Here is a 22,514-nt window from a genome sequence, read left to right on the forward strand (position 1 = left end):
ATAGTTGGTATTTTTATCTATTGACGTAAGTAAAGCAAAAGCACGCAATGCTGATAATATCTGCGTAGCAAGATAGTGATTATATCATCATATCTCTACGGCTTTAGCGTTCTGTAGACACACGCTGGGAATGCCACTTTAAATGACGTTCAGGTAGAATAAACTCAATACGATAGTGCTATTTCCTTTTTATACTTAACGTCTATTTGAAAATGAACATATCGCCATATAATTATTATGCTATAAATTGATGAAAGGACAATGTTCGTCTCCAGTCGCACCATTGACTTTTGTTAATTCACCTACCATATAATCAAGGAATTGATTAATACATAGATCGATATAAATGGACTCTATCGCTACCCTATCACCAACCGCTGAGGTTGCCTGTGGTGCGGTAGAAAGTCAGCTCGGAAATGTCCTCAAAGGCGTACACGATCATCCAGCCGTCCCCCTCCCACTGCTGATGTTGGAGCCGTATGTACACGGTGCTGTAGCCGTCCAACCGCTGAGGTTGGAGCCGTACACGGTCCTCTCCAGCCGTCCTCTCTCCCACTCCTGAGGTTGGAGCCGTACACGGTGCTGTAGCCGTCCCACCGCTGAGGTTGGAGCCGTACACGGTCCTCTCCAGCCGTCCTCTCTCCCAGTGCTGATGTGTTGTGTTCCGGCAGAACGTCAACTCTGAGATGTCCTCCTACCTGGAGCCGTACACGGTCATCCAGCCGGAGAACTCCAAGTACCAGATGATGACACGGCTCGTCCAGCTGGCCAATGCCAACTTCCCCGACGAAGCCTTCACGCTGGAGGAAAGGGTAAGACATCTGCCCGATACGCTTACCTTCAGTGGCTGAAAACAAAAGGTGGAGATTATTTATTAAATGAGAACATGAATGTCAGTCACTGATGACTGAACTGAACGCATGGGTGATTTTCATCACGAAAAATATTATGTTTACGAAAAACTTTTAAACCGCATGCAGCTATGCGCAAAATATGCGCCTATGTAAATAACAATAAGATTTTAGTGATATGCCTCACCACTCGTCCCCCCCCCCCCCGCCGTTGGACAGTGCACCATGCACTGGATGCTGTCCCACTCTGTGAACGAGACGGAGCGCGAGGATGAGAACGACTACTGCGCCAGGTCGTTCCGGCGCCGACGCCGACGCCGGCGCGCCGCCCGCCGCTACAACTCGCGCAGCTCCTCCAGCGGCTCCTCGGCCAAAACCGCAGGAGGATTTGTGTAAGTGAGCGGCTCCTGCCGGAGGATTTGTGTAAGTTAGCCGCTCCTGCTGGAGGGTTTGTGTAAGCTAGCAACTCCCGCCTGAGGATTTGTGTAAGCAAGCGCTCCTGCCGGAGGATTTATGTACGTTAGCAGCCAGCAGGTCCTGCCGAAGGTTCTGTGTACGTTAGCGGCACCTCCACGATAGCGGTCTCATAAGACCGCCGGAGGATTTGTGTACATACATTATTAGGTAAGACGGGGTCGATCGGGCAAAAGTGAGCATGAACATGTCATAGGTGGCGCGTCATGAAAGCTCAAAGATAGGTAAAATGATATTGTATTATACCTGTTGCAGGCACTTTAGAAAATCAGTCATTTTGTAAAATGCCTAGGCATTTTACAAAAAGACGGCTGTTTGAAAAATGACTGAACGCAACCAGGCTTTTTCAAAATGGCTAGCCATTTTACAAAATGACTAGGCATTTTGCAAAATGCCTGACCAGCATGGAACGTAGATCCCACTACAGATACTATGGCCAAAGTTTTTGGACGTCTTCCTATACCCTATAGGTACGTGTTCAGCCTGTAGCTGATCGATTTGAAGCTCTGTGATGACGACAATGCTGAGTAACGACCTGGTTGAGTTGCAGACTCGGCTGTAGCATAAAGCATTGTTTAGTTAACGCTGTAAAAACTCCCAAGTACATCAACGCCGTTCACGTTCTGCCTGAAACTAGACCTAACAAAACCAGCCGGAGACCGGCCCTAGTCAATAGGCAGGCTCGGTTGATGTACAATTACGTGTAAACGAATGAGTGTAGTCTTTGTTTGATTGTGTCTTTGTTTGACAGCTTTGAGTACCTACTTGCATGGTCCCAGTTAAAAATATCAAGCTCCATATCGGGAGAATCATCAGGTCGCTTGGCGTAGGACAAGAGCGTTGGTTTCAGAAGATACTAACGCCTAAGTGTGTGGGATCGAATCCTCGCGACCTCTAATGGTTTTACAGATACAGGCCGGCATAGGGCCAGTCGTTTGTTGACGCTCCAGATCGATCATTTTAAATCCAGCAGCGTCGCTGACGTGGGGGTTGGAAATGTCGCGGGCCTGCACTTCTCAAAATAGAGAGAAGTAGGCATGGACTTCCCACTGCTGGACTCCTCTGGTCATAATGCTGGACTCCTCGGTCCACATACACGCTACCAAAACGTATATTAATTAGGTACTCGTATCTACAACACGCTGCTCAGTCATTTTGTAAAATGGCTAGGTATTTTGCAAAATGCCTAGGCATTTTGCAAAATGACTGGAGAGTCAGTCATTTTGTAAAATGCCTAGGCTTTTTGCAAAAAGCCTGGAAAATCAGGCATTTTGCAAAATGCCTAGGCATTTTACAAAATGACTGATTTTCTAAAGTGCCTGCAACATACCTACCAATCAGTTTGTCAATGCGTTGATACTAGTTGTTTCAGAATAAAAACCCGGCAGATAGAGAACACATTAAAATTAAGCATTAGTTTTCCTTTTATTGTGTCATGCTGCGATTTGACGGAATCGCTGCTTTATTTGCAAAATTGGCTGACATTTCATTGAACGTTTCTTTCATGCAATGCTGGATATTCTGCAGCGGGTGAGTAAGCCAAGTTCTTGAGTTTATGCATCATGCAAAACAACTCAGCAGTGTCGTGTCAGAGCGACATTTCATTGCAAATCGGTTGGTTTGCACTGCTCTGACCAACATAATTACAATAGCTTGCTACCTACTAGAATTGCACTTTGAGTAGATCATTACCCGCATACCAGAGCGGTATAATGTCCTACACGTAACGGGAAAATTGCAAATGGTACCTACCTATGCACTTTTCATTATCACTAAGTGTAACCGAAGGTTAATGTTCAATAGTTAAAAACACTTTTCGTAACCATTGGAGAGTTCCAGGACATATAGGTACCCACTGGCGCAACTTCACGCATCTCCATGTTTGCACAATATTTTTGCGGTGGTCGTGTTGTCTGCTCTGTCGCTAGAGCGAAAGTTGAAGAAAAAAAGAGCGAAATTTGATGATTCGTGGTCCATTATCAGAGGTTTGACGGCCGGTGCTCTGACTTCAGCATGTCCCAAATAGGGAAAGGGGTTTGACGCCGGCCTGTCCCAAATAGGGAGCGTGGTTTGACGTCGACCCGTTAGGCGGCACGGGCGGACATCGATAGCAGCGCCTCTATCGGTCACTAGGGAAAGCTGGGCTGTAGGCGACGATATACCGGCTGAGTTGTCACACGTTGCATAGGTTTATAGCCATCCGTCTTGTGAAAAAGTTGAACTTTTGCCTTTAATATTTCTACAGGCAATTTTAGAAGTGTCTTCACATGGATTACAAAACCGTTTAGAAAATTGTATTTACTTCAAGCCTTCCCTATTGTTCTTGATGATGCGGGAACTATTTATAATTAGTGTTTCTAGCTTAGTAAAAGAACATACTGTGCAAACGATGAAAAAAGCATAAATGGAAGATTTTAAATGCAATTTTCTCTAACAATTAATGGTAAATTCTTTACATATCAAGGAAAAGGTGCATGCTAACTGATAATTTAAAGTTCTTGGGGCCAGTTGTTTTCTTCTTTTCTTACGTCGCCCCAATGGCCGCGAATACACTTATGATAACGCCTATCGCTGTCCCAAATAGGGAGCGTGGTTTGACGTCGACCTGTCCCAAATAGGGAGCGTGGTTTGACGTCGACCTGTCCCAAAAAGGGAGCGTGGTCTGACGTCGGCCTGTCCCAAATAGGGAGCGGGGTTTGACGTCGGCCTGTCCCGGTGGTAGCGTGGTTTGATGTCCGAGCGTGGTTTGACGTCGGAGCGTGGTTTGACGTCGGCCTGTCCCAAATAGGGAGCGTGGTCTGACGTCGGCCTGTCCCAAATAGGGAGCGTGGTTTGACGTCGGCCTGTCCCAAATAGGGAGCGTGGTTTGACGTCGACCTGTCCCAAAAAGGGAGCGTGGTCTGACGTCGGCCTGTCCCAAATAGGGAGCGTGGTTTGACGTCAGCCTGTCCCGGTGGTAGCGTGGTTTGATGTCCGAGCGTGGTTTGACGTCGGAGCGTGGTTTGACGTCGGCCTGTCCCACATAGGGAGCGTGGTTTGACGTCGGCCTGTCCCCAGCAGCGGTAACGTGGTGGAAGAGGATGCCAGCAGCTGCCCGCTGGAGCTGGGCGTCATCTACTCGCCGTACGGCACCGTGGCGGCCGGCTCACTCATAGCAGGTCAGTCGTAGACCGGCTCCTCTAGGTAGATGTAGGTCAGTGTGATGTGTATCATAGTCGCACTATAATATGCCAATTGCCCAACAACGTCATTTTCTTTCCACCACCGCGCCGCCCGGAGGTCTGTCTGATCAGGCCTCCGTGAGGCGGGAACCTCCCGCTCCCCACCGGAGGTTTGGAGGCTGGGTCCGAGAAGTCACCTAATCCTAACTCTCCCGTGGGTCTATCTGTCCAGTACGTCACCTCCCTGCCCTGCAGGCCTGACTGTCCAGTACGTCACCTCCCTGCCCTGCAGGCCTGACTGTCCAGTACGTCACCTCCCTGCCCTGCAGGCCTGACGTCCAGTACGTCACCTCCCTGCCCTTTCCCTGCAGGCCTGACTGTCCAGTACGTCACCTCCCTGTCCTGCAGGCCTGACATCCAGTACGTCACCTCCCTGTCCTGCTAGCCTGACGTTCAGTACGTCACCTCCCTGTCCTGCAGGCCTGACTGTCCAGTACGTCACCTCCCTGCCCTGCAGGCCTGACTGTCCAGTACGTCACCTCCCTGCCCTGCAGGCCTGACTGTCCAGTACTCCAGTACGTCACCTCCCTGCCCTGCAGGCCTGACTGTCCAGTACGTCACCTCCCTTTCCTGCAGGTCTGTCCGTCCAGCACGTCACAAACCCCCTCCCTTTCCCTGCAGGTCTGGCGGCCGGTCTCTCCGAGCAGGACGTCACAAACCCCCTCCCTTTCCCGGCAGGTCTGGCGGCCGGTCTCTCCGAGCAGGACGTCACAAACCCCCTCCCTTTCCCGGCAGGTCTGGCGGCCGGTCTCTCCGAGCAGGACGTCAGCGTGGAGGATACCGTGGGCGCAGACACGCTCACCATGCAGTCGCTCAGCGACCAACAGCGCCGGCTGCAAATCAACAACATCTGGGCGACCACGATAGCTGGTGAGGGAGCCGGCGCGGCAGTCTGCGGCGGTCCGTGCGGGTGCACGTGATCCCTCGTGGGTATATGTGGTTCCAACTGGTCTCCGGCGGTTCCCCGTGGGTCCAGACATTCCCCGTGGGTCCAGACGCTCCCCGTGGGTCCAGACGGTCTCCGTGGGTCCAGACGGTCTCCGTGGGTCCAGGTGATCCCTCGTGGGTACAGGCGGCTCCCCGTGGGTCCAGACGGTCCCGTGGGCTCATATGTGGGATGGTCCCCGTGACTCAAGGACTCCCATATGGGACCATGGATATTGCAGGTGCTAGGTGGCAGCGAAATATGTGGTTCCCAGTAGTTCAAAACAGAGATTATGAAGGTATCTGTCCGACAGTTGCTGATGACCTGACTGCTATGACATATTGCATTGGTTTGACATAAAGGAGCGATGGACATTGTGTTGTGTGGAGACCTTGAACCACTATGTATAAGTGGCTACTTTTCTAATACAGCACTAAATGTACCTATATCAGAAGTCATTATCAGGTTGCGTTTCTGCTGTTCCATAGGGAGCTGTTGATGTGTGTGTTTCGTAAATTTATTTCAAAATGTAGCTCACTAACCAATTAGCATTTTATATCATACAGTAAAAAATTGTTCAATATCTGCTTTCACTTTAAATTCTCTCAGCTAGCCGCCGCTCCTCCCCCCCCCCCATTGACCCCGCCTTGGCGATCCCCTACCCCCTGACCCCTGCCGTGGCCCCGTCAGGCGCTAGTTCCTCACTGACCCCTGCCGTGGCCCCTTCAGACGTCATGGTTCCTCACTGACCCCTGTCGTGGCCCTGTCAGGCGACATTGCTCAGACGGCGCTGCATTACGAGGGCGGCGGTCAGAACAACAACGCGCCGCAGGTGATCGGTCCGACCGGCTACTGGAACTGCACCTACTGCCCCCACGAGTACAACATGCCCGACAGCGACGCCATCTCGGCGCTGACCAACGCAGAGATCTACGGAGGCATCGACGGTAGGCGCCTGGGCTCCTCGGAGACGGCACTAGGCCGATGGGACCGCTGTCGAAAACGAAACGGGAGCTCAGAGCTGCGGACCTGCAGCCACGCTGGTCCCGGCTGATTCGACCTATAAATTGATAAGCTAGGCTACTTGATCAGGTATACTTTATTGAATCAGATATGCTTTGTTACTTACTCAGGTATACTCGTTGAAAAGCGCGAATGTATATGGCGCGGTTCGGATCCGAGTGCGTCGGTGTGACCGTGCCGTGGCGCCCTCAGGGTACCTGCTCGGCTCGCAGATCTACCGCTGGTCCAAGCAGACCGGATTCCGACTGTCGTCACTGCTGCGTATGTACTACTCTCCCGATGGAGTGAGCTACGACCGCCAGTTCCGCGCCTGCGACCGACTCACCAACTTCCTCAACGGCGACCTGGTCAACCAGGACACACTCAAGACCCAGGTCAGTGCGAAAGACCCAGGTCAGTAGGGGAGAGTGGGGCAAAGCGGCCAGCCATCGTTTTAGCCCTCCACAGCTGGCGTGAGGTTCAATTTATGGTTGCCAATTATACTCCTCTTTGCGGTCGTCCGAATGAGCCAGACCAGAGTTTCCGGCCCGTCATCATTGTTCTGTGATACACGGAAAAGCATTTCTTGCCAGGTTACTAACTATTTTTACGATTTTTAAATGTTGTTTTATTCATACTTGTTTGGAATTTTACTTGAGCGCTCTTGTTCGTGCATTATGTGGTTATCATATTTGTCTTTTACCAATTTTAATGCTTTTGTCCCACTAAAAGCTAAGCTGGAATATTTTTTGTCTCTGACGTTATGCTCGGGGCAAAGTGGACCGGGCAAAGAAGACGGGGCAAAGTAGCCAGCTCCGAAAAGGTCATAAGTTGTGTCCATTTGCACAACAAACGCTATTGATATTGCAATGTGTCGTCATGCATTCATCTCGGCCACTTGTCGGTTAGGGGAGAGCGGGGTGAGTTGTATCATGTCCAAGTTGTATCAGGGCGAATTGTGCCAAACTTATCCAATAGATAGCGCTCGTGACACGACCAGCCGACGAGTTTTTCCGGGCGCCATCTTTCCTTGTTATGTCGTGTGGCTGGGTGGACGCGTCTCGAGGTGAGAGCCGATTTTATGTTTTTTTAATGTCATTCTAAAGAAATAAGTTGCAAGAAAATGTGTGTTTTGGGCATTTACATAGATGTGCACGGATTTGAAAGATCTCCGTAGCGGTGGTGAGGGTAGGTTCTAAGGCTGCGTGAGTGAAAATGGATTTCTCCAGCTGTCCGCTGTTTTTGAGCACGAGGATGTTTTTTTCAAGATGGCGGCGAGGTACATGTTGTATCAGAGCCGGGTGGGGTATGTTGTAACATGTATGTATGGATGTATGTAAGGGTATGTTGCTTTTGATCGCGAAAGCTAAGCCCTGGCTGGCGTTTGTAGGTAGCTAGTCAATACTCGTTCCATTTCGGCACAATGTGTTGGCTTCTTTGCTCTTAACGGGCCACTTTTGCGTCTAGTCTGTTGATGTTTCGTTCGTTTCGATGTTTCGTTCGGATTGCATTGACCTAAGTTTGGTCTAATAAAAGTGAAGCCTTTGAACATATACATTGTATTAACCCCATTTAATGTTGTTGTTACATATGTTCAAAACCAGTAGCAAGCACACTCCCTGAAACGTGAAATACCTAGTGATACAAATTACCCCACCATATGATACAACTCACCCAAGCCATGGGGCAAGTTGTATCAAAAACATTGTTCTATTCGGCAGACCGTAGAAGAAAAACTGGTAGAGGTAGCGAAAAAGTTACTTTGCACAAAAAAGCAGAAGAATCAAGGTAGAGGATAGTATGGAAATAATGAGTTTATCACGGATAGTTACGAGGTTATGGGTCTCGGAGTAAAAACTGATACAACCCACCCCACTCTCCCCTACATGAGTCACCAAATAATGTAATTTAAATGTTTTTTCTATGAATGCTCTTTCCTGGTGTACCTACAGGTGGGAAGATGAGAAATTCAACATCTATCCTTGTTTATACCTCGTCACCGCCAAATACCCTAGTCGTACATGTGGCAACTATTCTATTTCTCATATTGGGACTTTAAAGTCACCGGTGGCCACTTTGCCCCAGTGCGTGTATGGGGCAAAGTGGCCAAAATGCATAGGTTTAACCCGCGCACACTGGGGGGGGGGGGGGGGCATTCATAGCCCCCTCCCGTTTTTCTGCATTAGCCCTCGCCGGCACAGGCCATTTTGCGTCCTTCGACGGCACAAGGGGGGGGGGGTGGTACGACCCCCCCTCGCGTTTGGCCCCTGATCGAGCTAGAGCTTCCCGGAAAAAACGAGCGTGTTGCCCGTCACCAGAGGAAGCCGATGATACCCAATTTTAAGGTCCTAGGTCATCGGGTGACTTTCCAGGTCAGGTCAATGACCCGAAAACCTGGAAAATCGGGACCTGTTAGAAAGTCGTAAAGTGTGGCTGCTATGTGGTTTTCCGGGGTGCTGATCACGAATATCGTGTTAGTTTTGATCAAAGATGATGTCTTTAAGCATTTAGACTAGGTCGGGTCAGGTCAGGTCAGGTCAACCGGTAGGGGTTGTGACGGGTATTCGTAATACGTGTCAACCGCCTCTGGCAGCTTCGAAACATGTTACGAAGGCACCAAAACTACTTCGTAAATGTTCAAATGGTTGCTAAATTCGAATTCAGCTCCAAAAACTGGCCTAGAAACATGTAAAACTCGAAAAAGTGAACCGAAGTCACCCGAGGTCACCAAAGGTCAATGACCTGACCTGACCTTCAGGTGACCTTGACACCCACCCTTATGTATGGGAGCAACATCAAATCACATGTTTGAACGTTTGAAACCACGAAAAGCTTGCAAACGCGCGGCTAATGCGAGCCGACATACGCCGAATCGCGATTTCGGCCAAACATGGTCACGGAATAGAGGTCACAGGTCAAAGGTCATTGGGGTCAGGGTCATGAAATTTTCAGGGAACGTGTAAAATTGATCAATGCGAGGGTACTGAAAGTTTCGTCGCGATCGGCCGCTTTTTACGCGAGTTATTCGCGAAAAACCTTAGGGGGGGTTGCATCAACCCCCCCCCCCCCCCTGTGCCGGCGAGGGTTAACCCGCGCCCCACTGGGGTCTGTATGACACGCCCTACCGGGAGGGGGGCTATTCATAGCCCTCCCCCCCTCCTAACTCCGAAACTACTGCGCCGATGGTCAAAATTCAAAGGCATCTGATAGCCCCGGAAAAAAAAAATGTCGAGCGAAACCTACTTTCATTGACCTCTAAGTCACCGATGACGTCACAGGTCAGGTCAAAGTAAAAATTATCGATATTTAGCTTGTTCACATTTTGGGCTCTGGCTGCCGTCCTACAAGTCAGATCAGGCTGATTTTTGGTTTACACACTTGTGAGCAGATGCTTTAGATACCCTGATGGTATTAACCCGCGCACCGACGGGGGGCGGATGACCGCCCCCCCCCCTGAGATCTCGAGAACAAAGCAAGGTAGCGACAAGCGGTAAACGGCATCGGATACGCACGGACAAGGTCTACAATTTTTACACAGGTCATTTTCAGGTCAGGTCAAAGATGACGTCACAGGGGTCGAAAAAGTCAAAATGGCGGCGCTAGATATGGAGAGAGTTTTTCTCGAATAACTTTCGAATTAGTCAAGATAGGAACAAACTAAGGGCAGCATCGTGATCCTCTCGTCAATTCGCATCGAATGATATATATGTTGACCTCGAAAGGTCAAGGTCAAAGGTTGACCTCAGGTCACGTGACCTCGAGGTCATTATGTATATCATTCGATGCGTCTTGACGAGATGAACACAATGAGACCATCCGCGCGGCTGTATCTTGTTCCTGTACGGAGTTATTGGCAAAAAAACCTTTGGTGACCTTTGATGACGTCACATGACCTTACAGCTGCCCAACAGCAAAACAGACCTAAAGGTAGTGAAGGTTGGTCGTATATGAAGTCATGTATGGTATATGGGGCCATTCCGACCCGTTTTAGTGGTAAAAACAGGGAGTTGATTTTCCCCCCCCATTGACTTATAATGGGGAGGTCGCGAAATTGACCTGACCTTAGGTCACCGACATTAAAATTCCGAGATATACAAATTGTAGCTACTAATGACCTAATAACATCCTGCGACTTTCAAAGGCCTCCGACATCTACTGTAGCTCTGGCACGGTGACAAAGTTGCAAAAAAGTGACTTGAGGTTGGGTCATTCAAAGTGACCTGGTGACCTGACCTTAAAAGTTAGGAGGTTCAAACTTGCACACCATGTGTAAAATTGATGAGAGAATAGTCGTACCTAATTTCCGCTATCCGCGAAAAACCTCAGGGGGGCGGATATCCGCCCCCCCCCCCGTCGGTGCGCGGGTTAAACTTGTACTTTGATTTTCAGGTCAGGGTCAGGTCATCATAGGTCATGGAAATTCTATGTCATAAGTCGGTCACGTGACACATGTTTTATGGTCCATTTAGGCCATATCTTTCGAATTCGGTGTCGCCTGTGTCATTTGAGGCAATGTTCATCTGAATATAGCTGAGGTCAGGTTCAGGTCAAAAAAGGTCAAATTTCAAAGTTGCAATTTTTCAACCAAAAAAATGTCCATCGGATGCAGTTGGAGCACAGGAACACGATGGTGCTATTTATATTGGTGTACGATGTCAAATTCGTACAGAAAATTGATTTGAAAAAAGTGAAATTTTTGTTATGATGCGTATAACTTGGCCATTTTTTTAAGATATCTGGCTAACACTTGCTAGGGTAAGTCATAAGCATGTGTTCTATCATATATATTCTAGTTTATTTTCAAAAAATCAAAAAGTTTTTGAAAAAATTATAAAATACAAATTTTGAACTTTATATGAACAATTTTCGAAGTTTTCAAAATTTTGAAAATTCGAGATAGCAGTTTGATAGCGCAGTCCATTCTGAGTCGTCTCATGCAAAAAATGGATCTAGCTAAAAAACCGAGCTCTTGGGAGCGATTCCCGTGGTTCAATGCTTTGCGTCGAAATCGGCCGAACATGACGTCACTCTGACGTCATTTCTGGCCACCCTATGATAGAAACGAAGTGCTTGGTGGCGATATGTCAAACGGTTTAGAAGTTGCTGCAGAAAAACGGGAGGGGGCTATGAATAGCCCCCCCCCCCCCCCCAGTGGGGCGCGGGTTAACTTCTGCCGCTTGACGTATCGACCCAACTTTCAATACCTTCGGCTGCATCAATTTGACACCTTGTAGTGACGAGCTGTGCCCGATCGCGTAGTGTACATATGTTATGTTTGTTTGTTTGTTTATGTTTGTTGTCATATGTTTGTATCGTGTATATATTCTCTGTACCTAATGTGTCCGCCACTGCGCGTGTGGACCTACAGGAACTGTGCGCCGTTCTACATGATAGCGCATGCGCACTATTCGTTACCACTTGGTACTGTTAGTACAATGGTCGCCCAATTGTGTGCAAATACACACAGGCGTGCCACTGCGGCAACTAGGTGATAGGCTACGGCATTTTGAGCGGCTGCTTTCAGCTTTTAGATCCCCGGCTGTGTGCACCCGTCTTTATTAAGACGGGTGACACACCGGCGGCGCTAAAGCCCCGCATAGAAGTGCTCGTAGTAGGCAGGTAATTTAGGATCGTTTTCGTTTTCTTCCACTCCCTCTCTTCTAGGGACATTCTGTCCCACAACCCCCCACCTCTTTCTCTCTGATCTTTCGTCGTTGTCTGGGGGCCTCCGAGGTTACCGGCAGCGCCGGCCCTCTTGCCCAATTTTTTCATCCGGATCGGACTAATTTTGCTATTTGCGGTTCTGCCCGCTATTGATTCTTCTATTAATAATAACCAGATATAAACACAAATTAACCAGAGTAACATGCCTTTCTACCAGGATGAGGGGGCGGCCTCACTGCCCCCCTCCGAAACCATCCCTGACGGCCCAGCTTTCGTGCTGGTAAAAAAAACCACCAACAACCTAACGTTCAAAAACAGCAACCCGTTTACCATCAAGCGGTCCTTGGATCGCCTGTGCGGCCCCGTCACCTCGGCTAAGGCCGTACAGTCCGGGTCCCTTCTGATCCAAACGAAAAACAAAGAGCAGACAGAGATCCTCCTCAACATGACGACGTTCACCGACCAACCCGTGACAACCCAACTCGCCCACCGACTGAACTCAGTGGAAGGTGCTCTCAGGAGCGAGGCGCTGACGGAGCTCAGCAACGCTGAGCTCCTCGACGAACTCAAGGAGCAAGGCGTCATCAAAGTCGAAAGGCTCAGGTCCAACAACATCGAAAAGATGGGTCCTAACCCCACAATAAGACTATGGTTCGCCGGGCGGGACCTCCCGCAAGTCGTGTATTGCGGCTACTTGAGAGTCCCGATCACGCCGTGGGTCTACGCCCCTCGCCCCTGCAAAAACTGTCTCATGTATGGCCACAGTGCGCGGGCGTGTCGTCGCCGCAAACCGCGGTGCGGACGCTGTTCCGAGGAGCACCCGACGGAAGGGTGTAAGGCTCCCCCTCTTTGCTTCAGTTGCGGAGGGCCTCATCCGTCTTGGGATAAGGGGTGCCCCGTTGTCCAAGATGCAAGCCGTTGGCACCGGGAGGCCACAAGACAGGCAGCCAGGGAGCACCACATGAAACAGAACAGCCGCACAACGAACGCAACAGTCACACTGGATCCAGCTGAGTGGCCCCCGCTCCCGGCAGTCCGCGAAAAGGTCCCGCCGCCGCGCCCACGCCCTCCGCGCCCAACACAAACAAGCGAGGACACGCCTCCGCCGGCGAGGCCGCCACCTCCCCCTCCACCGGTGCGGAGCGCCCAGCGCCCTCCGACCCCACCACGAACACCACCACGACCACAGACCACACCCACACAGACACCGCCGCGTCCCCCTCCACCGGTGCGGAGTGCCCAGCGCCCTCCGACCCCACCACGAACACCACCACGACCACAGACCACACCCTCACAGACACCGGACGCGTCACCAACCACGACACTGGAGCCGGACTCGCCTCTGTCCGAGCGGACGGGGACCAGCGCTGCCACCTCACCCACACACTCCATCCCACCATCTGAACCCGCCACTGACACAGAGTCGGAGACGGTCAGCCGGGCCCGACCCATGACCCGTCTCTCAGTAAAACATAAATAAGCAAACATGAGTAACCACACTGAACAATCACGGCCTGAATTCTTTCTCCAATGGAATACCAGCTCGCTGGTATCTCATTGGGGGGAATTCAAGAACTATATCTTGCATAATAAACCGTTACTTGCCGCCATCCAAGAAACCAGATTCATAGACTCTGACTCGACTAATTATAATTTCAACATTCGTGACTATTCTTTGTATACAGATAACGTAAATGAAACACCTCGCCGGGGCGGCTCGGCGCTTTATATCTCAAATAATATCTTGCACCACCAAATTCATCTCAATACAACGCTTAACGTTGTAGGAGCTAAAGTAAAAATAGCACAGCGTGATCTAACTGTCCTCTCTATCTACCTCTCTCCTACCTACCCATTGAATCCTAAACACCTCTCCGAATTGATTTCCCAGCTCTCCCCTCCTTTTATCATAATGGGAGACTTTAACGCCCAAAATCTAACATGGGGATGCACACGCAACGACACAAGAGGCAGACAAATACTTAACGTAATAGAAGCACTTGATCTGATACCACTCACAAACAGAGTACCAACACACACACGCATTTCTAATGGCGAAGCCTCACATAGCGTCATCGACTTCGCTATCACGGACACAAACACCGCGACACTTTTCACCCAATACACTGCAGATGATACCCTATTTAGTGATCACTTCCCTTTGCACTACTCCATTGATGTTCCTTCAGAACAAACAAATTTTAACTTTCTCCCAAGATGGAATTTTCGGAAAGCCGACTGGGCTAACTTTCAAAAACACATTAACGTAGAATGTAGAGATCCCCCTAAAGATATTAACACTTTCCTTGACATGATACTTAACGTAGCAAAACAGACGATTCCTCTCACTCGACCCCCCATCCCCGACAAAAATTCTCCCTGGTGGAACTCTGATTGTCAAAGAGCAGTAGCACTTCGAAGGCGAGCAATGCGTGTCTTTAGACGATGCATCTGCGACGCACACGCGGAGGCAGCTCGTAAGGCTCGACGAGAATCACGTGAAATTATTTTGAAAGCCAAAAGCTCAAGCTGGCAGCAATTTGCTAACACTTTTAATAGATTTACCCCTCTTTCGAAAATATGGTCCCTGATTAAATGTTTCACTAAAAATCGCACCTATTACAAGGTACCCCACCTTTACATTAACAACATACATTACATCATCCCCTCAGAAGTAACTATTCAATTTGCTATCCACTACGCCAATATCTCTTCTGAACAGCAATACCCACCACAATTCACCACAACACTTGATACACACCTCAGTACACTCTCATTCGACTCACTCAACAACGAACAATACAATGCACCATTCAGAGAACATGAGCTTCACTCATCACTTGCCAAATGTGGAAACACATCGGTCGGTCCAGATCAGGTCGCATACCAATTCTTCAAAAATCTCCCTGAATCTGGACTTGCAACTCTCCTGGCTAATATAAATCAACTCTGGGAAAGCAATTCATATCCTCCATCCTGGCGCAGAAGCATTATTATCCCAATCCTTAAAAATGGCAAACAACATTCTGATCCTGCAAACTATCGCCCAATATCCCTCACAAGCTGTGCATCAAAACTAATGGAAAGAATGGTTAATGGACGAATTAGGGCTTATCTGGAGTCCAATAATCTACTTTCTCCATATCAAACAGGTTTCAGACCTAGGAAGTCAGTATCCAGTAACATAACACATCTTATTAACATAGCCTTGAGCTAGCGGGGATGCAAAATTCAAAAAAAAAAAATGTGCAAATACATTCGACTTCTAACCGGAGCAGGACTTTGAAGAAGAGAGGCGAAGGAAGACGGAGGAGGCTGAAGGCTGGCGACGGAGAGACACACGCACAACCGACCTTCAAGGTCGCACCGAGCTACGGTCGAGCGAGGTGGGCAACACGCCCTTAAAGACGCCTCTGATTGTAGCCACGCCGGTACCCCTGGTCGGACCCGGTATACTGACACGGACCTTGCCACTGGCTCTGGCTCAGGCTGTCTTAGCGGACACGCCTGCCCGTCCAGACGCTCTCCTAAGAGCGAGTGCTCGGCTACCGCCAGTCTGCCGGGCCCAACAGCGTTCTGCTGACACCCGCCGATACCGCTCGCCGCACCGCAAGTGCCGCAGCGATTCGGGCGCTCCAGGCGAGCGTAACGGGAGTCACACCAGTCCGCGCCGCCAGGCTCTGCCCGCTGTTGTATTCACGGACGGCCCTTCTTTAGATTGCTGACACAGATTCCGTAGATTGCACAGATCAGCAGGCCGTCCGTAGAATTACACTGGTGACCCCGACGTGATACTCCAACCCAGTCATGCCGGACGCCACGGAGTTGGACAACGCAGCACCGCGGGGCGCCCCTCCCGCGACTGTGTCCAACGGGCCTCCTGAGACCGCTCAACGGCCGCTAGCTTCGTTCCGCCTGCCGCCATACACGCCAGAAGAGCCCGATCTATGGCTCCTACAGGTCGAATGCGCGTTCGACATCAGCGGCGTAAGCTCCGACGAGCTCCGGTACAAACTTCTAGTCGCCAACCTGCCAGCGACTATCGCCGTCCAGGTCAAGGACGTGATAAGGACATCAAGGTCATTCACCGCCCTGTGCGACGCGCTGAAGTCTCGCCTTGCGCAATCCCGGGCCGACAAGCTGCAGTCGCTACTCAGCCGACAGCAGCTCGGCGACCAAAAGCCGACGGCGCTCCTCCGTTCCATGAGGAACGAGCTGGCCGCCGCCGGGGACGCTCCCGTGGACACGGAGCTGTTCCGGACACTCTTCAAACAACGTCTGCCGCAGCCCGTCCGCGCTGCCCTGGCCCTACTGCCGGCCGACAGCGCACTGGACGCGCTGGCAGAAGCGGCAGACCGATACCTGGACGCCAGCGGGCCGGACCCGAGGGTAGCGGTCGTCACCGCCCCGCCGCCGCAGCCTGCGACACCGGCACCGGCTCAACCTTCAGCCGGACTAGAGGCCGTCGTAGCGACCTTAGTCGCCAAGATGGACAGCCTCCAGGCCAGCCACCGAGGCCTCGAGGCCAGCAACCGGCGCCTACAAGACGCGCTCCGACGGGATCGTGGCCGGAGCCAATCCCGCCGACGACGGGCGCCTAGCTCATCACGGCCGCCAACACCAGCGCGCTCTCCGACGCCGACGAACGAAGACGACCTCTGCTGGTACCATCAGCGGTTCGGCAGCAGGGCACGCCGCTGCGAATCGCCATGCAGTTGGGCGGAAAACTAGGCGGCCCCGCGCTCTTGGCGCAATGCGCGGGCGCACTTCCCACCGCCGCGCCGCTCCTCTTCGTGCGGGACACGAAGACCAATCATCAATTTCTGATTGACACCGGAGCGCAGGTCAGCGTGCTGCCACGCCGCTGCCTACCCAAGAAGTCCACGCTGACCCCTGCTCCTGCCGGCCAGCAGCTCGTCGCGGCAAACGGCTCGCCAATCGCCGTCTACGGCACCTGTCTGCTGGACGTCACGTTAAGCCGCCATCACAGCCTGAAGCACCGATTTTTTATCACCGATGTCACCACACCGATCCTGGGCACCGACTTCTTGGCCGCACACCAGCTCGTCGTCGACGTCGCCAGCCAACGCCTCCTGCGAGACGGCACCGTGTGCGCCAGCGCCCAGCGGTCACGACTGTGCTCCATCGGCGTGCGCCTCATCCACGAGCAGGCTGCTGCTCGCTATGCCGCCGTCCTCGCCCGCTACCCGGACGTAACATCGCCAGCGCCCGGCCCGGCACCAGTCAAGCACAGTGTGACACACCATATCGTCACCACCGGGCCGCCAGTGCACCAGCGGCCACGGCGACTACGACCAGACCGGACACACATCGCCAAAACAGAATTCGACAAGATGCTACGGCAGGGCACCATCCGCCCGTCCAGCAGCAGCTGGGCCTCGCCTCTCCACATGGCGCCCAAGAAGTCTCCCGGCGAGTGGCGCCCCTGTGGTGACTACAGGGCGCTGAACGCCCGCACTCTGCCGGACCGGTACCCGCTTCCCTACCTGCGAGACTTCTCGGCCGACCTGCACGGGTGTGCCGTCTTCAGCACGATCGACTTGGTGAAGGCGTTTCACCAGATACCCGTGGAACCTGCCGACGTCGCCAAGACCGCCATAACTACACCGTTCGGCCTCTACGAATGCGTCCGGATGCCATTCGGCCTCAGGAACGCTGGACAGACCTTCCAGCGTTTCATGGATGAGGTCCTCCGCGGCATACCGGGCTGCTTCGTTTACCTCGACGACATCCTGCTTGCCAGCCCGACTGCCGAACACCACCTGCAGCTCCTGGACCACGTACTTCAGCGCCTCAACACCTACGGCGTCGTCGTCAACAGGCACAAGTGCGTCCTGGGTCAGCAGCAGGTGGTGTTCCTCGGCCACTCGGTGGACGCCGACGGCGTCCGCCCGCTGCCTGGACGAGTCGAAGCCATCAGGAACTTCCCAGAGCCGACCACGCAGTCCCAGCTGCGGAGGTTCCTGGGGATGGTTGCGTACTATCACCGCTTCGTCCACCGGGCCGCCGAACTCTTGCAGCCCCTGCACGCCCTGCTCACTAACAAGGGCAAGAACTCCAAAGCGCCCGTCGCGTGGACGAACGCGACACGCCAGCGCTTCCGACACATCAAGGACGCCCTGGCCGCGGCGACGCACCTCGCGCACCAGGTCCCGGACGCGCCGCTCGCCCTCTTCGTCGACGCCTCAGACTGCGGAGTGGGCGCCGTCCTCCAACAGCACGTAGCTGGCGAGTGGCAGCCGCTAAGCTTCTTCTCTAAGACGCTTCAACCTGCAGAGAAGAAGTACAGTACGTTCGGGCGCGAGCTGCTCGCCATCTACCTGGCCGTCCGACATTTCAAGCATTCTATCGAAGGCCGGTCGGCAATTGTCTTTACGGACCACCGCCCGCTGGTAACGGCCGTCGGCTCCTCTTCCGACCGCTACTCACCACGAGAGGTCCGCCACCTGGACTACATCGGCCAGTTCGTGTCGGACATCCGCCATGTGCCTGGCAAAGACAACGTGGTCGCCGACACGCTGTCGCGCACGGTCTCGATGGTGGCCCAGCCGCGCCCCCCGCTCGCCGACTTCACTGCCATCGCCAAGGCCCAGTCCGAAGACGGCTCGCTGGAAGAACTCGAGGCCTCAGACACCTCACTGCGCCTGCGCCACATCCCGGTCGGCGATGGACTCCGTCTGCTCTGCGACGAGTCCACCGGATCGCCTCGGCCGGTCCTCCCAGAGGCGCTGCGCCGGCCCTTCGCCAAGGCTCTGCACGACCTGTCGCACCCTGGCGTCGAGGCCACCGTCAAGATCGTCTCCAAGCGGTTCGTCTGGCCCGGTATGGATCGTGACGTGCGCCGCTGGACCCGAACCTGCCTCGCCTGCCAGCGCTGCAAGATCGGCCGGCACACCAAGTCCGACGTCGGCACCTTCCAGCCGCCTCAGCAACGCTTCGACCACGTCCATGTAGACCTCGTCGGTCCGATGCCTCCATCAAGAGGCCACTCGTACCTTCTGACGTGCGTCGACCGGTTCACTCGGTGGCCAGAAGCCATCCCGCTGCCAGACATTCGCACCACCACGGTGGCTCGAGCCTTCCTCGAGCACTGGATCGCCAGGTTCGGTGTTCCATCCATCATCACCACCGACCGCGGCGCTCAGTTCGAGTCTGCCCTCTGGTCGGAGCTTCAGCGGTTCCTCGGCTGCCAGCGGACTCGGACAACCAGCTACCACCCGGCCTGCAACGGCATGGTCGAGCGGTTCCACCGTCAGCTGAAGGCCAGTCTCCGTGCCCACCAAGCAGCCTCGTGGACAGACGTGCTGCCGCTGGTCATGCTGGGCATCCGCGCCACCATCAAGACCGACCTGCAGGCGTCCCCAGCTGAACTGGTATACGGCTCTCCACTGCGACTCCCAGCCGAGTTCTTCGACAGCAGCCGCACAGCAGACGCATCACCAGCCTCCTTCGTCAAGGACCTGCGACGCGCCATGGCTCAGCTTCGACCCACTCTGCCACGGACAACCAAGCGCGCCACGTACGTCCCGGAGGCGCTGAAGACGGCAAAGTACGTTTTCGTTCGGCGGGACGACCACCGTTACCCTCTGGACGCACCGTACGACGGCCCGTTCCCAGTCATCAACAGGACAGACAAGACCATCACCATCCAACGGCGACAGCGACGCGATGTCATCACCATCGACCGTTGCAAGCCCGCCTTCATGGACGAGGTGCCGGATCAACCTCAGGAGCAGCCACAGCGCGCACCTGACGTGCAGTCATCGGCCGCCCAGACAGGCGGCCCGGAGCTCCTACTCTATGACGACACTCCGGCGGCCGCACGTCCTGCACCGCCAGCAGCGCCAACACCACGCCCGGCGCCAACGGAAGCACCGACAACACTGCGACCAGCAGCGCCATCGCGGCCAGCATCGACCACGGACATCACCACGCCAGCACAGCCCAGATCAATTCTCCGCACTCGCTCCGGACGCGAGTCACGACCACCGGATCGATTTCGACACGTCACCTTCATCGGCGACGCGTCTAGGGAGGGGGCAGTGTAGTGACGAGCTGTGCCCGATCGCGTAGTGTACATATGTTATGTTTGTTTGTTTGTTTATGTTTGTTGTCATATGTTTGTATCGTGTATATATTCTCTGTACCTAATGTGTCCGCCACTGCGCGTGTGGACCTACAGGAACTGTGCGCCGTTCTACATGATAGCGCATGCGCACTATTCGTTACCACTTGGTACTGTTAGTACAATGGTCGCCCAATTGTGTGCAAATACATTCGACTTCTAACCGGAGCAGGACTTTGAAGAAGAGAGGCGAAGGAAGACGGAGGAGGCTGAAGGCTGGCGACGGAGAGACACACGCACAACCGACCTTCAAGGTCGCACCGAGCTACGGTCGAGCGAGGTGGGCAACACGCCCTTAAAGACGCCTCTGATTGTAGCCACGCCGGTACCCCTGGTCGGACCCGGTATACTGACACGGACCTTGCCACTGGCTCTGGCTCAGGCTGTCTTAGCGGACACGCCTGCCCGTCCAGACGCTCTCCTAAGAGCGAGTGCTCGGCTACCGCCAGTCTGCCGGGCCCAACAGCGTTCTGCTGACACCCGCCGATACCGCTCGCCGCACCGCAAGTGCCGCAGCGATTCGGGCGCTCCAGGCGAGCGTAACGGGAGTCACACCAGTCCGCGCCGCCAGGCTCTGCCCGCTGTTGTATTCACGGACGGCCCTTCTTTAGATTGCTGACACAGATTCCGTAGATTGCACAGATCAGCAGGCCGTCCGTAGAATTACACTGTGAGCTTCGTAGCTACTAGCTGCAATAGGTCGGCCGGAAATGACGTCAGAGTGACTTCATATTCGGCCGATTTCGACGCAAAACATTGAACGGTGAACCACGTCAATCGTTCCCAAGAGCTCAGTTTTTAACCTAGATCCGATTTCTTTGCATGAGAGGATTTAAAATGGACTGCGCTATCAAACTGCTCTCTCGGATTTTCAAAACTTTGAAAATTATGAAAAGTATATATATATATATATATATATATATATATATATATATATATATATATATATATATATATATATGGAAATATCAAAGTTCAAAATTAATATTTTTACCTTTTATTTAATAGGTTTTTGACTTTTCGATAAAATGGTATATAAATATGTGATAGATAACATACCTATGACTTACTCTAGCAAGTTTTAGCCAGATATCTTCAAAAATGGCCAAGTTCTACGCATTATAGCAAAAAGTTCACGATTATAAATTTTTGCAAATCAATTTTCAGTACGTATTTGACATCGCGCGACGCACACTAATATAAATAGTACCATCGTGTTTCTGAGCTCAAACTGCATTCGATAGACACTTTTTATTGAAAAATTTCGCTTTAAAATTTGACCTTTTTTTACCTGAAAGTGGCCTGACCCAAGCTTTATTCAAGTCAAAATGACCTCGAATGACATAAACGACATCGAATTCGAAATCTATGATCTAAATTGACCATAAAACATGTGTCACGTGACCGATGCATGACATAAGATTTCCGTGACCTGTGATGACCTGACCCTGACCTGAAAATCAAAGTACAAGTTTGGTACTCTTAGGGTATCTAGAGCATCTGTTCACGAGTGTATAAACTACAAATGAGCCCGATCTGACTTGTAAGACGGCGGCCAGAACCCAAAACGTGAACAAGCCAATTATCGATAACTTTTAATTTGACCTGACCTGTGACGTCATCGGTGAACTCGAGGTCAATGGAATTAGGTTTCGATCGACAGTTTTGTCCGGGGCTATTAGACGCCGTTTTCAATTTTGACGATCGGCCCAGTAGTTTCGGAGTTAGGAGGGGGGCTATGAATAGCCCCCCCCCCCTCTCCAGTAGGGCGCGTTATACGCAGACCCTGCAGTGGGGCGCGGATTAAAGCTTTGCCAATATCTCTCATATGTGAACGCCTTTGGAAATAAAACGCAGTTGAAATAAAAAACAATTTAATAGGGATCAAATTGGCATAGAAAGAATCTTTCAAATTTTAAAACAAGCGTCGGCATTGTAAGAAGCGTTAGGGTGGCCGCTTTGCCCCACTTTCCTTACGGGGATATCCTAGGACTCGGATGTCAACTGATGAGTTGGGGATGAAATAAATGATGAAGTTGGAAAGCGGCGACTCACAGTTAGGATGCCACAACTAATGTATGTGGTACACTTGTATTGTAAGCAAAACGGCCCACGTTTTTTTTCAATTCTTTGCTGGCTGTCATTTGCGTGAACGAAACATTGCTGTTGACCCCTTTTGAGTCGATTGCCTCACGTCATCATCATCATCATCATCATCATATATTGTTAAC

The 22,514-nt window shown here is 52.1% G+C and overlaps 1 protein-coding gene across 2 annotated transcripts in view; it reads left to right on the forward strand.

Annotated features, from left to right (window-relative positions):
- The window catches only part of LOC122374843, a 49,836-nt gene that overhangs the window by 7,966 nt on the left and 19,356 nt on the right, over positions 1-22,514 (forward strand). Inside the window, exons 4-9 of one of the 2 annotated variants that reach the window (XM_043353860.1) lie at positions 672-812; positions 1,071-1,243; positions 4,386-4,483; positions 5,282-5,416; positions 6,242-6,418; positions 6,687-6,868. In XM_043353860.1, the coding sequence (XP_043209795.1) occupies positions 672-812; positions 1,071-1,243; positions 4,386-4,483; positions 5,282-5,416; positions 6,242-6,418; positions 6,687-6,868 (906 nt within the window). Of the gene's footprint in view, positions 1-671; positions 813-1,070; positions 1,244-4,382; positions 4,484-5,281; positions 5,417-6,241; positions 6,419-6,686; positions 6,869-22,514 lie in introns of both variants that reach the window. The other variant, XM_043353852.1, reaches the window with a different exon arrangement.

The sequence above is a fragment of the Amphibalanus amphitrite genome, unplaced genomic scaffold, assembly GCF_019059575.1.
Source record: "Amphibalanus amphitrite isolate SeventyFive unplaced genomic scaffold, NRLGWU_Aamphi_draft 000040F_arrow, whole genome shotgun sequence".
NCBI lineage: Eukaryota > Metazoa > Arthropoda > Thecostraca > Balanomorpha > Balanidae > Amphibalanus > Amphibalanus amphitrite.